The sequence below is a fragment of the Loxodonta africana genome, chromosome 14 (assembly GCF_030014295.1).
Source record: "Loxodonta africana isolate mLoxAfr1 chromosome 14, mLoxAfr1.hap2, whole genome shotgun sequence".
NCBI classification, from domain to species: Eukaryota; Metazoa; Chordata; class Mammalia; order Proboscidea; family Elephantidae; genus Loxodonta; species Loxodonta africana.
In genome coordinates this window covers 90230222-90247610 of record NC_087355.1, presented here as the reverse complement: position 1 = coordinate 90247610, position 17389 = coordinate 90230222, and the positions used below count along the sequence as shown (strand labels likewise).

The following is a 17389-nucleotide window of genomic DNA, read 5'->3' as shown; positions in this document are numbered from 1 at the left end:
GGTGCCCGCCATGTGCCCTCACCGAGCCAGGCCTCCTCTGCATTCAGGAGGCCTGCGGGCCCAGGGGGCAGTTGCCATTATGAAACTGTGCGCTGTCAGGGTCCCCTGGGAGATGATGGACTAATTCATACTCAAGTGTGAATGACTCACAAGAATTCTTCCCACACTGCAGAAAGAAAAGCCTCAAGTGGGCACAATGGAGGACTTCGGATGCTGGGCAGGGAGTGGGCTTTGGGGAGCCCTTCAAAATGTCTCTGCCTGGCCTTCAAGATCCTTCTTTCCTGCCTCCAATCCCTGCCCCATCACCATTTCAGGTGCAAGCCCCGCTTAACCAGCCTCCCTGCATTTGCTTTCAGCTCCACCCCACTGGAAGTGCCCACCTCCCACAGCACCTACCAGCTTCTTAGCTGTAGAGCACAGCCTCTTCCAGGGAGCCTGCCCAGATTACTGGGCTTCCCACCACCCTCCTGTGAACACTGCCTGGTGTCCTGCAAACACTGGCCCAGACAGAACACTGGTGACCACGATACACACGCTCTCCTGCCTCTGTGCCCGGTCCTAGCCAGTCCTTCTAACCTGATGTCCTCCTGCTCCCTGGCTGATTCAGCCTTGTCCTTCAGGGCTCCCCTTAACGACTGCCTCCTTTGGGAAGTCCCCCTGGCCCTCTCCATGTACCCCCCCATCTCACCCACAGAGCTTCCTTGTCTCTGCTGGCCCTCCGAGTGGCCACTCTGAACCCCAAAGGGCAGGCCCGTGTCTGCTTCCCCCATCGGGTCACCCCTCCCAGCCCGGGGTACAGTGCCTCTGGCCCTGTGAGGACCTTGGTTTTGGTGACCCGTGGAACCTGGGATTCAGACACCTGCCTGGCCTGAGTCTTGTTGAGTTCCAGCTGCCAGGTTAGACATGCCTCCTTGGGCCTGTGTCCTGCCTGTGGAGCCACCCTGGGAGCCTCCCTCAGCACTGATGGGCCAGGGCATTGGGGCAGCTCATGTTCCCCACCGAGCCAAGATGCCTATCTCCTTGTTCCTGTCGGCGCCACTGTGCCCTGAGTCAGGGCTTCCCGTGCAGGACAGACCCCAGCTGGAAACCTGGCCCTCCCCAGGGCCAGGCGGCTCTTCGTCTGACTCCCCACCCACCTGGGCAAGGGGCACAAGGGCCCAGTGCAGCCTGCCAGGCAGACCGCGGCTCCTGGAGAGGGCAGGGTGCTGGGCTCCCCATCCTGCAAGGCGGCCGTCAAGGGTAGAATCTGGGGTTCTCCAGGCCCCACTCCACCTGCTAACACCTCCCAGGAAGACTCCCCCCTGCCCCGGAGGGCCCATGGCCTGTCACCTGCCCCTGCCAGTTGGGGGGCCGACTGCTTGCCTTTTCCCTACCCCTCACCCTCCAGCCACTGGCACCCACTGGAGGGTGAAGGGTTGGCATGGTTACTCATCAGCAAGCACCTTGTTGGCCTGCCCTGTGCCCACCCTGTGGGCACCTCCAGCCCTCTCAAGTGAACTCCCCTGGCTTCAGCAAGTCCAAATCCTCACCACCACCCTTCAAGGCCAGCCCAGTCTGACTTCCCCAAAACCCCACCAGAATGTGAGGACTCAGGCACCCTTCCCTCTGCTCTCCGATACGATTCTCCCACCCAGCCTGGCTGGCGTCTGGTCGTGTCTGTGCTCTTTGGCTCCTTCATGTGCCAAGGGGGTGGGCCCTGGTTCCCTAGGGTGAGGGGTGGGCTGCAAATTCCCCTAAGAGATGAGCCTATCACCAACACCACCTTAACTGTCACCACAGCTTCCGTCCTCATAACTATCATTGAAACCGTAACTACCACCAACACCTATAACATCATTGCCACCACCAGCATTACCACCATCATCAACACCATCATGACACCGCCACCCATACCACCAACATCATGAACATCACCAACATGATCACAACCACCAGTTACCTAGTGCTGCCATGACAGAAATACCACAGGTGGATGGCTTTAACAAAAAGAAATTTATTCTCTCACAGCTTAGGAGGCTAGAAGTCCAAATCAGGTGTCAGGTCTAGGAGAAGGCTTTCTTTCTCTGTCAGTTGTTGGGGAAGATCCTTGTCATCAAGCTTGCCCTGGACTAGGAGCTTCTCAGTCCAGGAGCTTCGGGTCCAAAGGACACACTCACTCTGCTCCTGGCGCTGCTTCCTTTGTGGTATAAGATCCCTCTGTCTCTCTGCTCACTTCTCTGTTTTACATCTCAAAAGAGATTGACTCAGGATACAGTCTAATCTTGTAGATTGAGTCCTGCCTCATTAACATAACTGCCTCTAATCCTGCCTCATTAACATCATAGAGGTAGAATTTACAACACATAGGAAAATCACACCAGAGGACAAAATCACACAATACTGGGAATCATGGCCTAGCCAACTTGACACACATTTTGGGGGGGACACAATTCAATCCATAACAATCACCACCATCATCAATACCACCATCAATACCACCATCATCATTACCATCGCCACCACCAGCACCACCACCACCAGCACCACCACCACCAACACCACCACCGTCATCAACATCACCACCACCACCGCTATGATCATCAACATTACCATCATCACCACCACCATCATTACCACCACTACCACCATCATCAACATTACCATCACCACCACCATCATCACCATCAATACCACCGCCACCAACACCACCACTGCCATCAACATCACCACCACCACCGTCATTATCAATACCACCATCAGCACCACCACCATTAACACCACCGCCACCATCATCAGCATCACCATCACTACCATCAACACCACCCTGCCATCAACACTACCACTGCCATCAACATCACCACCACCACCGCCACCATTATCAACACCACCACCATCATTATCAATACCACCAACACCAGCACCATTATCACCACCACCACCGCCATCACCACCGCCACCATCAACACCACCACTCATATTATCAACATCATTAACATCATCAACATGATTGCCACCACCACCATCAGCAGCATTACCATCATCACCATCACCATCATCACCACCATCACCACCACCACCATCATCACCATCACCATCGACATCACCAACACCGATACGACCTTCATCATCAATGTCACCATGAATGCCATGAACACCACCACCACCATCAATATTGCCACCACCATCAACAACACCATCACCACCACCGGCACCATCAACATCATCAACACCGATACCACCTTCATCATCAATATCACCATGAATGCCATGAATACCACCACCACCACCATCAACACCACCATCACCACCACCGGCACCACCATCAACATTGCCACCACCACCAACACCATCACCCATATCATCAACATCATTAATGTCATCAACATGATCACCATCGCAACCACCACCACCATTACCATCAGCATCATCAACACTACCATCACCACCACCACCATCAGCATCACCACCATCACTACCACCACCACCACTACCATCAACACCACCATTATCTCCTTCCAGAAGGGCACTGCAAGGTCACTTCAGCCAGGTCTAACCCTGGCAAGCATCGCCACCACCCTGACCTTCAGGCCTCTTGTCAGGGCTGGGCCGGTCTGGACAGGACAGGGGCAGGGCACAGGGTAAGCACTCGACAGAAGGGCCTGGCACAGGGCAGGTACCCAGGCAGCATCAGCTCTCTTCTTCCACACCCCACTCCAGTTCTGCCTCTGCCTGGTCATCCCCAAGGCCTGGGAGCTCATCCCTTTCTAGTCCTAGAAATGAGTGGGGGTTCGGGCAAGGGGAGTAGACGAGGCCCCGAGGCCTGAGTGCCCGCCCCTTCAGCCCTCTGGCTCTCTGCCTCCTGACTCAGACTCTTGATGAACCACTTGTCCCCTGCCCCCCAAGCCCCCTCTACTCTGGGCCTTCATGCATGCTGGGCTTTGGGCCTGGGGGTGGGGTCTCTACTCCCCTCCTGGCTATGGATTCCTGCTCATCCCTCGTGGCCAGTGGGGGCTACTTCGGGTAGGGTTGGGCAGAGGAGTAGTGGGAGTGCTGACAGTGGGAGTGGTTGCAGGGTGAGTGGTAAAGTGCTGGCGGATGGGACAGTGACAATAAACAGTAATAAGCTGCTGTGGGGGGGAGCCTCCCAGTGGCTGTACCCACAGCCCCAAGCCAGGCAGTGCTGACACCGCCTCCTGCCAAGCCTCCAACCCTCTGACCATGCCGAGGGGAGACGTGGAGGCCTAACCTCCCCTACCCAAGCCGCCTCGCCCCACCTCCACCTGGTGAGATCAGGGATCCCCGAATCCCCCACCCACATGTCTCCATGGAGACAGCACTCACCCTAGGCCTTGCAGCCCCACCTGCAGGCAGAGACCCACACTCACAGGGACCCGCAACACACACCTGCAGGCCAAAGTGTGATGCTGCAGAACAGGTCAGACAGCTACAGGAGAGGGGTAGGATGGCACAGAGCAGGTACAGGACAGCTCCACACAGCCGCCCGAGGCTCCTTGTCACAGGCCCAGCCCCATACTGCACGGGCACGCTGTCCCCAACACTAATGTCTGTCACGCCCCCACCTGCACCAGCACGCCCCCCAGCACTAGGCCACTATCTGCAGTGGCCATGGCATTGCCTGGTGTGGCTGGCAGCACCTCCAGGACTGGGAAGAGGGCAGACACTGTCTCTACTGATGACATGGCCCTGTAGAGGGGGGCACTCATCCTGTCCCCTGTACAGGCAGGACACCCAGCATGGCCAGAGCCAGAATCCCTGAGCTGGAGGAAGGGGCTGCCCGGGCCCACTGACCCAGCCATAGAATCCTGCAGAGCCCCGCCCTCAGGACACGTGGGCCCAAGCCTGCGCCCCAGCGTGGGTGAATCTGTGACACGCGGGCAGATTCTGAGCCCCCAGCACGCTGTCCTGGCCCTCTCTAACCCCATACAGGGAGTAGGCTCACCAGGGTGAGGTGTCCCTGGTGGGGGTCCTGCTGGGTGGGGTGGGAGTTTCTGGATGGTAGGTGTGGGAGGCCCCTGAGGGCAGGCCCTTTTGCCCTGGTCAGACAGAAAAGGTATGCTCAGGGAATGAATGAGTGAGCCGAGTGGGTGAATGAAGGAGTCCAGTTCCCAGAGGGTCAGTGGCCCTCCCAGGATGGGCCACCTTCAAATGGCTTTTGCTCATTCTCTAAACAAACAGCTTCTGGTCCTGGACTAAGCTGACAACACCCGGTCCTCCCTCAGGGGGCTGGGGTTCCGCTGAGGGGCAGACAGGGACCAGGGTCGCTCAAGTTGGTATCAGAGCCTGGGGAAGCAGGTAAGATGGGAGGCCCCTGGAAGAGGACATGTGGTCTACACTGACCAGCCAGGTGCTAGGGACTGCAAGCAGGTGGGGCCCAGCACTGGGGGGTAGGTCTGGGGAGGGGTGGGGCCCAGGAGGGGCAGGGAGACATTCATTCATGGCCACTCACACTCAGACCACCCTGACCTCGCCACCTGAAGGCTCCCTCCAGCCCCACAGCCTGTGGGCGGCCAGCAGGCCTGGCCTTGGAAGCCACTTTTAGGGTAAGGGAACAGAAGGCCAGGAGGGGGTCCACAGGGGGCTGAGTCCAGGGCTGTGGGGAGGAGGGGAGAAGCTGGGGTGGGGGAGGAGGGGAGAAGCTGGGGTAGGGGAAGAGGGCAGAAGCTGGGGTGGGGGAGGCGGGCAGAAGATAGGATGAGGGACACAAACTGGGGGGGGCTGGCCTCCTCCCCTTTCCCAGCTCCCAGCCCCCAGAAAGGCTGGGGAGCAGAATGACCACAGGAACTCCTGGGCCCTCCTTCCCACTCGCTGACTCACTGGTGTGAGGTCCCAGGCCCTTACAGGCACCAAAGAGGCTTCTGTGTGGGGCTGGCCCCTACCCCCTCCTCTCATCCCCCTTTCCCATGGTGTCTTCCCCCTCCCCGTAACCCCCGCCCCCCCCCCCCCCCGCTTTCCCCCATTAGGAAGGCCAGCCAGTGTGGGGAAATCAGGCTGGGAACCGGCCCGCTGACAGCAACCTGGGGATCTTGCCAAGTCTCCCTTCCGTTTGCCCTCCTCGGCCGGCCTTCCCCCTCACTGCCCTCTCCTAGGAAACTGGTGCAGGGGTGAGGGAGGGGACGAGGCTCTTAAAGGGACCAGGACTGCACGTGGGCAAGGACCCCAGGGAGGGGTCAGACCTGGGTCCTGAGCCTCCCTCCCACTTGCCTGGGCTCTCTGTGTATCCGGGGCCAGGGGTCAGCATGAGCCAGGTACAGCCTAAACTGCAGTGATGTACTGGGGAATCCTGGGCTTGTCGGAGTTCTCTGGGCCTCAGTATCCTTGGCTGTAAAATAAGCTAGTAGAGATCACCACATGGAGAAGCTTGGTGAGAGTAAAGCAAGGCACACCTGAAGGTCCTGGCAGGGGTCAGGTTTCAGGTTGGGGTCTGAGGGAGTGTGCGGAATGTCTCTTTACACACTGTACCCTGCACTGGGCAGTCTGGTCTGCTCTGCTGACACAGGTCCAGAAGAGGACCCTGTGGGGCTGAGTATGGGTGCTGAGAGCCAGCTAGTTAGGGGACACTCACTAGGCAAATAAGAGCCTGCTGCAGGACTTCTCAGGGCCTTTGCACTTGGTGCATGTGTGGACTGGGGGCACATGACATGACAGGCAGGGACCCTGCCCTTCCCGGGGCCCTTGTAGGTCTGGAGCCTGGGGTCACACACTGGAGAAAATGTTGCTGTAGCAGAAGGAACACCTGCAGGGAGGGTGGTAGCCCTGTGCCCTGGCTTTATACTGGACCACCTGCCCGCTCACCCCAGCTATACCACTTTTCAAGTGAGGGAAGAGCAGGTGACCCACAAGGATCCTGCCAGCTCTAACTTTCATACTCCAGGCCAACTACAGGTTATTTAATACAAAGAATTCAAAAACACTGCATTTTGCAACCTTCCATGTGCGAAAGAAGAGCCCTGGTGGTGCAGTAGTTAAGAGTTCAGCTGCTAACCAAAAGGCTGGCAGTTCGAATCCACCACATGCTCTCAGGAAACCCTATGGGGCCCTTCTACTCTGTCCTATAGGGTTGCTATGAGCTAGGCTTTTTTTTTTGTATGTGTGAAAGACACGGAGCTTAACTCCCAGCGTGTGTTTCTGGCCTTCAGCAACCCCATCATCAACCACTGCATCTGTTTCTTCACCAGTATTCATCCATCCATCCATCCATCCATGCTCCATCCATCTATCCATCCATTCATCCATCCATCCACCTGCCATCCATCCTCCATCCATCCATCCATCCACCCATCCATTTGTCCATCCATCCATTCATCCATCCACCATCCTCTCTCCATCCATCTCCATCCATCACTATCCATCCATCCATCCATCCATCCATCCATCCATCCATCCATCCATCCATCCATCCACCTGCCGTCCATCCTCCGTCCATCCATCCATCCACTCATCTGCCTCCCCATCCATTCACCTCAACCCATCCATCCTTCTAACCAGTCTCCCACCTTTTCCCTCTTTTTACCTGATCACTTTTCTATCTATCCACTCATCTCTAGCCATCTACTCACCCTCCCATGCACAATCCACCTACACATCCACTTACCCATCTATCCTTCTGTTACAGGTTGAACTGTGTTCCTCCACAAGACATGTTGAAGTCCTGACTCAGTAGCTGTGACTTGACCTTGTTTGGAAACCAGGTCTTTGGAGATGTAATTAGTTAAGTAACCATGAGATCACAGTGGAGTAGGCTGGACCCTAATCCCGTATGACTGGTGTCCTTATAATAAGAGGAGAAGAAACATAGCCAGATAAACACACAGGGAAGAGAATGTTATGTGACAGCAGAGGCAGAGACTGGAGTGATGCATCCAAGCCAAGGAATGCTGGGGGCCACCAGAAGCTGAAACTGACAAGGAAGGATCCTCCTCTAGAGGTTTTAGAAAGAGCATAGCCTGGTTCACGTCCTGAATTTAGACTTTTAGTCTCCATAATGGTGGTAAAATAAATTTCTGTTATTCAAAGCTACCCGCTGGGTGGTAATTTGTTTCAGCAGCCCTGGAAGAGTGATATCCCACCCATTCAGTTGTTCACCCATCATCTACCTGTTGTCCATCATCCACACATCCATCCATCCATCCGTTATCCACATATCCATCCATCATCCACACATCCATCCATCCATCATCCACACGTCCATCCACCCACCCATCCATCATCTACTCATCCATCCATCCATTGTCCGCTCATCCATCCATCCATCCATCATCCACACATCCACCCATCCATCCATCATCCACTCATCCATCCATTATCCGCTCATCCATCCATCCATCCATCATCCACACATCCATCATCCACACATCCACCCATCCATCCATCATCCACATATCCATCCATCCATCCATCCATCCATCATCCGCTCATCCACACATCCATCCATCCATCATCCACACGTCCGTCCATCCATCCATCATCCACATATCCATCCATCCACCCATCATATGCTCATCCACACATCCATCCGTCCGTCCATCCGTCCGTCCATCCATCCATCCATCACCCACACGTCCATCCACCCACCCATCATCCACACATGCATCCATCCATTCATCATCCGCTCATTCACCCATCCACCCATCATCCACACATGCATCCATCCATCCATCATCCGCTCATCCATCCATCCATCATCCACTCATCCACACATCCATCCATCCATCCATCAACCACACGTCCATCCATCCATCATCCAAACATCCATCCATCATCCACTCATCCACCCATCCATCCATCATCCATCCATCCATCCACCCATCCATCCATCCATCCACCCATCGATCCATCATCCACACATCCACCCATCCATCCATCATCCACACATCCACCCATCCATCCATTATCCACACATCCATCCATCCATCCATCCACCCATCCATTCATCATCCACTCATCCAACCATCCATCCATCAACCACACGTCCATCCATCCATCATCCACACATCCACCCATCCATCCATTACCACACATCCATCCATCCATCCATCCATCCATCCATCCATCCATCCATCCACCCATCTATCCATCATCCACTCATCCAACCATCCATCCATCATCCACACATCCATCCATCCATCATCCACTCATCCACCCATATATCCATCAACCACACGTCCATCCATCCATCATCCATCCATCATCCACACGTCCATCCATCCATCATCCACACATCCATCCATCACCCACACGGCCATCCATCCATCATCACACATCCATCCATCCATCCATCATCCATCCATCATCCATCCATCCATCCATCATCCATCCATCCACCCATCCATCCATTCACCCATCCACCCATCCATCCATCATCCATCCATCCATCCATCATCCATCCATCCACCCATCCATCCATTCACCCATCCACCCATCCATCCATTATCCACACATTCATCCATCCATCCACCCATCTATCCATCATCCACTCATCCAACCATCCATCCATCCATCATCCATTCATCATCCACACGTCCATCCATCCATCATCCACACATCCACCCATCCATCCATTATCCACACATCCATCCATCCATCCATCCACCCATCTATCCATCATCCACTCATCCAACCATCCATCCATCATCCACACATCCATCCATCCCTCATCCACTCATCCACCCATATATCCATCAACCACACGTCCATCCATCCATCATCCACACATCCATCCATCACCCACATGGCCATCCATCCATCATCACACATCCATTCATCCATCCATCATCCATCCACCCACCCATCCATCCATCCACCCATCCATCCATCCATCCATCCATCCACCCATCCATCCATCATCCACACATCCATCCATCATCTGCTCATCCACACATCCATCCACCCAACCATCCATCATCCACACATCCACCCATCCATCCATTATCCACTCATCCACCCATCCATCCATCATCCACTCATCCATCCATCCATCCATCCATCCACCCATCCATCCCTCATCCACTCATCCATCCATCATCAATCCACCCATCCATCATCCACTCATCCACCCATCCATCCATCATCCACTCATCCACCCATCTATCCATCATCCACTCATCCACCCATTCATCCATCATCCACCCATCCATCCATCATCCATCCATCCATCATCCACATATCCACCCATCAATCCATCATCCGCTCATCCACTCATCATCCACTCATCCACACACCTATCTTTTCAACCAGGGCCATGGATTATCCACCCACCCACTCATCCACCACTTAATCCTGCACCCTGCATCCATCATTCATTTCCACACTTACAACCATGAATGTCCTCACCCAGGCAGTGCTTGGTTCTAGGGGTACAGATGTGACTGACAGGCCACCACAGCCCCCTCAGCAGGTGGAGATACACCTGGCTGAGGTATGGTACAGGATGCGCTAAGGTATTTGTAACCCCTGATGGTGTGAACATTTGGGAACTCTGCAATCCTCCTTTGCCTTTTCAAGCAGTCTCACTGCCACTGATCAGGCTGGTCTAGGGAGGGAGGGGGTCCTTGAGCCATGATGCCAGGCCAGGGTGCAGGGCTGGGTGGCCTGCTGTATCTGGGCCAGAGAGGGTAGGATTTGGTCCTGTGACTGGTGGCTGGGATGAGGGGCCTGCAGAGAGCTGACAGTGTTTACAGAGCACTAGCAGATGTCTCAGTGTGGGCGTTGAGCCCATGCATGCAAGTGTGTGCGTACAATGTGGGGAGCAGGCTGAAGGGTCTGCAGTGGTGGGTGGGAGTCTCTGACTCATTCTTTCCAGGAGTGACTGTGTCATGTGGTCGAGTGTCACATGTGGCTGAAAGAGAAGGCCACCCTGCAAGCATATGGCATGAATAATGACGAGTGAACATGCACAGCCATCCCAGCTGAGACACAGGATCAGGGCTCAGTGTGTGACTAGGATCAGGATTGTGTGACATCAGAACCAGGGCTCAACGTGACACCTGGATCACGCTGAGTAAGTGACCAAGATTAGGATTCACTGTGTGATCAGCGTTGGGCTCAGTGTGTCCTGGGTTGGGGTTTAGTGTGTGATTGGAATCAGGGCTCAGCGTGACACCAGGATCAGGGCTGAGTATGACCAGGATCAGGGATCAGTGTCTGACTAGGATGAGGGTGCAATCATGGTTCAGTTGCAGATCAAAGTCATGGAGCTAAGAGATCACTATTTCTCATTTGATGGTGACTGATGGCTCTTACTCTCAAACCTCCCCCCACACGCGCAATTCCCCCACGGACACGTGGGTTCACGGGACCCTTTCTCATTGGCTCACGTCAGCACAGACTGCTACCCCTGCACACTGGTGGAAGCAGACCACAGGCCCTGCCCTGCGGCCCTGTGACGGGTCAACTGGGAAACATGGAATTGGCCACTCCGAGTCAATGCACGGAGTCCCTGGTGGTGCAAACAGTGAACACACTCAGCTGCTAACCAAAAAGCTGGGGGTTTGAGTCCACTCAGAGGCGCCTTGGGAGAAAGACATGGGGATCTGAAAATCAGCCACTGAAAACCCTACGAAGCAGTTCCACTCCAACACACATGGGGGCACCATAAGTTTTCTTTTTTTTTTTGTATTTTTGAGCAGATTCATAGAGTAAGGAGCTGCCCCCAACACTTTGAAGGACGGGCCATTGGACACAGAGCAGAGGGAAGGCGAGGCGTGGAGGAAGGGTGTCAAAGCCCGTGCTGCCCCCGTCAGCCTCTCGCCCTGCCCTCAAACCCCAGGCTGCCCTACTTGGCCTCAGCCACAGACACCACCAGCTGGGAGCTTTCAGCTGGATCCCCGCCTCTCTGGGGGCCTCACAGAGAACATGTCAGCCAGCTCTCAGGGTGGCATGGAGGATCAAACATGGGAACACGTGTGAAATGCCCCCAGGGTTCGTCTTGGTCACAGGAATGGCTGCTGGCAACATCCCTCTAATCCTCGCTGCCCTGAGCCCCAGGCCCCACATCCCTGTCTGTCCACACGGGGCTTCCACCCCCGCACCTGAGGCCTGGTGGGCCTGAGAGAGGAAGGGTGGACAAACCCTGGCTGACACGGAGCCCTGCCGGCCTGACCCAGCGCGCTTGTTACCCCTCCCCCACTCCTTCCCAGAAGCAGACTCCTGGCCAGAGACTGACAGCTGAGGCTGGGGCAGGGGTCACCCACAGTCACAGCCCCAGGGCCCACACGGCATAACTTCCTGGGCCACAGCCTGAGCAGCCAGATCCCTCACAGCCTGCTGCCGTGGGTGGGGCACGTAAGAGACATGTGTCATACCTTTTTGGAAAGCCACTTAGTGTCAGGAGCCTAAAACCCTCGGGAACTTGATTCCACAGGAATAACCAGAAACACGATGACGCTGTGCATGCAGAGACACCGGCTGTGCTGGGACACACCTTGGTAGGAAACGGGCTTGGCAGGGGGTGGGGGGAAGTGGCACCAGCAGGGGCTACCCCCTAGGAGCTGCAGGCGGCCTTTGAATAGCCCGGGAAGGGGGGGTCCTGGGTGTGGGGAAGACCCTGTGCTGACATTTCGGGCAGCTGAGATGCCACACATGTCTGCAGGGCTGGCTTGAGTTGTTGTAAGCATGAAGGGCCTTTTGTTCTTGCCTTTTACTCCCCATTTTTTCCTGGTTTCCCATTTGTACAAAGATCTTGTGCCACTTGCAAAACCCAAAGAAAATCAACCAACACCACCAAAGCCAGAGAGCCTGTTTCCCAGCTGCGGGATCCACCTCACCTCTCCCCAGTACAGGCCCTGACCCCGATCCCATCCACACAGCCCAGATCTGGGCAGGAAGGGCCCATGGGGTCTGCTGTTCAGGGGAGTGAAGTCATGAGGCGCAACCCTGCACACTCCCACCTCAAGGTCTTTGCACTGGCTGTTACCTCTGCCAAGACGCTTGTCCCCAACATCATGTGCTCAGTGCTGGGATTGTCAGGCCTCTACTCAAACGACACCTCCTCAGAAAGGCTTCTATGAATGATCTGAAAAGCACCTCACCCCATCTGCCACTGGGCCTTGCTAGCCCTGCTTGTGGCTCATGGCAAAACCCGACACTGTCACGCTATTTCTTTCTGCTTTATTGCCACTCCCCACTGGAGGGGGTCCCTGAGGGCCAGAACCTCCTACAGCAGAGCCTTGTCAGTGCTCAGAAATCATGTGGTGGGTGGACGGATGGGTGGATAGAGGATGGATGGATGGATGGATAGAGGGTAGATGGATGGATGGATAGAATATGGATAGATGGGTGGTGGATGGATGGATGGATGGTGGATGGATAGAGGTTGGATAGATGGGTGGTGGATGGATGGTGGATGGATGGATGGATAGAGAATGGGTGGAGAGATGGTGGATAGATGGATGGTGGATGAATGGATAGATGGTGAATGGATGGATGGATGGATGGACGGATGGATGGACAGATGGTGGAAGGATGGATGGTGGATGGTGGACGGATGGACAGATAGATGGTGAATGGATGGATGGATGGATGAATGGTGGGTGGATGGATGGATGGATGAATGGTGGATGGATGGATGGTGGATGGATGAATGGTGGATGGATGGATGGTGGATGGATGGATGGTGGATGGATGGATAGATGGGTGGTGGATGGATGGATGGTGAATGGATAGATGGATGGTGGATGGTGAATGGTGGATGGGTAGATGGATGGTGGAAGGATAGATGGATAGTGGATGGATGGATGGTGGATGGATGGATGGTGAACGGATAGATGGATGGTGGATGGTGAATGGTGGATGGATAGATGGATGGTGGATGGACAGATGGATGGTGAATGGACAGATGGACGGTGGATGGATAGATGGATAGATGGATGATGGATGGATAGATGGATAGATGGATAGATAAATGGATGGTGGATGGTGGATGGATGGATGGATGGATGGATGGTGGATGGATGGATGGAGGGAAGGAGGGAGGGAGGGAGGGAGGGAGGGATGGTAGATGGATGAATGGATGGATGGATGATGGGTAAAGGGAGGGGTGGATGAATGACATTCTCATCCCCAACAGCTCCTGACACTCCACAAATTGGCCCCATGATCCCTCATTGTCTACCCTCTGCATACCCTGCACCCTTGCCTTACCCTGGCCCCCTGCCCTTCCTGGCCACATCTCACATGCCTCCCTGTACCTTCCAACACACACACTTTTGCTCACACTGTGCCTTTGGCCTGAAGCCCCTTCTTCACTTCTCTGCTGGGCACACTTGTCTTCTTCCAGTGTCAGCCACTCAGGGAAGCCCTCCCTGACCACCCAGGACAGTGCCAGGGCAGTGAGGGGAGTGACGATGACACCAGCTCCTTGATCCCACCCTCCCCATGCACACCAAACCCCATGGGGTCCAGAGCCCGTGGGGTGGAGGCTTTGTCCCCATCACGCCCCCTGGCCTGTGGCAGACTGCCGCCTGGAATCCCGACCTCCTCACCTCTGGGGCCCTCACACTCTTGGCCTTTGGACAGTCTCTTCCTTCTGCCTATGCTGAAGGCCCTCCCCACTCGCCCCTTCGCTCTGCTGCAGCTGGGGGACAGTCCCCATCACAGCCCCCACCACTGCATGGACCCTTGCTCACAAGGCCTCTGGAGGCTGAGAACCCCACCCAGATTGTCTCCACTGTGCTTAACGAGAACCCGTGCAGTGACTATTGGGTCCCAGAGCCCACCTCTCATCAGTTTCGCCCAGTCTCGATCACAGCCCCTGCTGCCCACCTGCTGTGGCAAGGCCAGCTCCTCCAAAACACCAGGATGCTGCCTGCTTTGGTGGGGGACATGGGGCGGTCTCTGCCCCATACCCCCTCTTCTGCCCTGAGCTGTGGACATCCGCAGGAGGGGGTGGGAGGCGAGGATGGTGGACTCTAGGCTGCCTCAGGCCCAAACGTGGGCAGCGGAGGGCAATGCGAGTGCTCAAACACATGGGGGACAGCGCACGAAACCAAAGCCTGTACTCCCTCCCGCGGGTCAGCCTCCCTGAAGCCCCAAAGCAGTGAACTCACACGTCCGTCTCGTCCCACAGGATGCAGGTCTGGTTGGTGGTGCCCTGGAAGGAAAAGAGGGGAGTGGGGGTCAGGGCCACTGTGGCTTGACGGCCCCTGCGGTCCAAGCGGGGCCAGAGATGCTGCCTGGTGTGTTGGGCGCTCTGCCTATGTCCAAGAGACCTGAGGATCCCTGTCATAAGCTACCAAAGTTTTACAAGCAGGAAACCAAGGCTCAGGGTAGGCCTGGGTTTCCCGGCTGTAGCTTGATCCACACTCCTCAGCTGCTGGGAGGCCTGGGCAGGTCCTGTCCTCTCTCTGAACCAGCTTTTCCCCACATGATGGCAGAGCCACAGTGGTCACTGAAGCCATTTAAACCCAAGGCCCTCCCTGCTGAACACAAAGTGGGGAGATGGAGGAGGGCCCCAGGTGGCCCCGAGGCTACCGGAAGCACCTTGTCCTGCTCAGATGCCCCATGGTTGTACTAGCTGTGTCTGAGAGGGTGGCCTGCAGGAGGTCTGGGGTCTTTGCCAACACTTACCCCGTGCCCCGCTGGGCCCAAATATGGGGCAATAAGGCAGCAGCAGCAAGGTCTGTGGGCACCTGCTCTGAGCATGAGGGGGTGTGGGCCAGTGAGTCCTCCCTCACCAGCCCCACCTGCTCCTGCTGATGAGGGGGTGTGCCAGGAAGGGCACAGTAGGGTGAGTGCCCCATCCAGGGTCACACAGTGGAAAGGGCAGACCTGGGTTCTTCCATGGCTACCCACGGCCCTGGCTGGGGTACGAGTATCCCAGGTGATTTGCTCTCAGGCAACCCCTGCCCCTGCCCCTCTGACACCCAGTGGGCAGCCTCACAAAGCAGGGTCTGGGGAGGCAGCAAGAGCTGACCTTGGCGGGCAAGGATGCCAAACACAGGCCCACTGAGTCACAGCTGCCACCTCAGAGCCACCTGGGCCCACGTGCTAACCTGACCCAGGGAGGTAGGGCTGGGGAGAGGGGTGTCACATGGTGGCCTGGAACCTGGCCTGTCCAGGAGGGTGCTGGGAGGATGCCCTCGGTGCTAGGACCCAGGAGCCCTGCACGGTCAAGCCGTCTGCTCTGGGGGCTCCAACACGGCATCCCACCCCCTTCAAGCCTCAGCGGCCCCCCAGGAGCCAGGAGAGAGGGGGGTCTCCCAGGGGCCCGGCAGCTGGTGGAGTGAGGCCAAGTGTCAGGCCCAGGAGAGTGGACGGCAGACTCCGTTTCTGTGGAGGGGTAGACTCCTCCCCGCAGGACCAGTGGGCCAGAGCCGAGGTTAGAGCTCAGGTGGCAGGTGGGTTTCCTTTCCTACGTTGACCTCTGTGTGACCCTGGGCAGTTCTGGCGCCTCTGTGGGCCTCAGTTTCCCCACCTATGATCAGGGATGAGCAGCTTTCTCGCAGGGCTAATGTGAGAGCTGAGAAGTTAATGCCCAAGCATGGTGAGCATACCTGGACCAACAGAGCATGCTCACATGTGTGCATGTGTGTGTGTGTGCGCACACGCCATGTGCAGGCATGTTCACCATGTGCAGGCACGTGTGCCATGTGCATGTGTGTACGCCATGTGCATGTGTGTACGCCATGAGCAGGCATGTGTGCCGTGAGCAGGCATGTGTGCTGTGAGCAGGCGTGTGCAGGTGTATGTGCTGTGTGCAGGCATGTGTGGCATGTACATGTGTGTGCATGCACACACACACACGTGCGCACACACTGAACACTCACATTGTACATGTGTGCAAACTCGATCTCCAAGGGCGTGAGCAGCGAGCGAGGGGGGGGCTTCACGGTCACTGAGATGACCTTGGAGTTGAGGACGGTCGTGTTCCTGTGGATGGGGGGGGCAGAGCCTGTCAGGGAGTTTTCCCCCAGGCGCTTCTGGACGCCCACCTGGGCCCCTGCATCCAGCGTGCCTTGCCCTCCATGTGCAGGCACCCCAGCTCCTCTAGGTGCCCCTCCCAAGGACCAAGGCCACCCACCAGCCACGGTGCCCACCTCTGCAGGGCCAGGAAGCTGCCTAGGTTACGGTAGAGTACAGTGCCCACCACGAACACGGATGAGTCGTCAGCCTCTGAAAGAAAGACAGTCAGCTCCTCCCACCACTGCCCACCTGGACCCATGCTGACCCTACTTGGACTCCCTCTGACCCGCACTGGCTGTCCACTGCTGGCCCTTGTGTAAGGCGAGGGGCTGGAGGGGGTGGGCCTTGTGTGCCGTTCCCTTGAGAGTGGGCAGCTCACCCCACACCAGAGATGCTGCTCTGTGGTCAGAAGTTCAGGTGGCGGTCCAGGGTGCCTGCAGGCCATGGCTTCTCATCCAGCAGCCAAGCCACTTGCTGTAGGTCTAGGCTAGTC

The 17389-nt window shown here is 56.2% G+C and overlaps 1 protein-coding gene across 1 annotated transcript in view; it reads right to left on the bottom strand.

Moving 5' to 3' along the window:
- Positions 1 to 17389, bottom strand: part of ADGRB1 (adhesion G protein-coupled receptor B1) — a 75066-nt gene that overhangs the window by 36309 nt on the left and 21368 nt on the right. Inside the window, exons 14-16 of the mRNA XM_064268142.1 lie at positions 17031 to 17106; positions 16761 to 16863; positions 15042 to 15085 (exon numbers count right to left, since the gene is read on the bottom strand). Of these exons, the coding sequence (XP_064124212.1) occupies positions 15042 to 15085; positions 16761 to 16863; positions 17031 to 17106 (223 nt within the window). The remainder of the gene's footprint in view (positions 1 to 15041; positions 15086 to 16760; positions 16864 to 17030; positions 17107 to 17389) is intronic.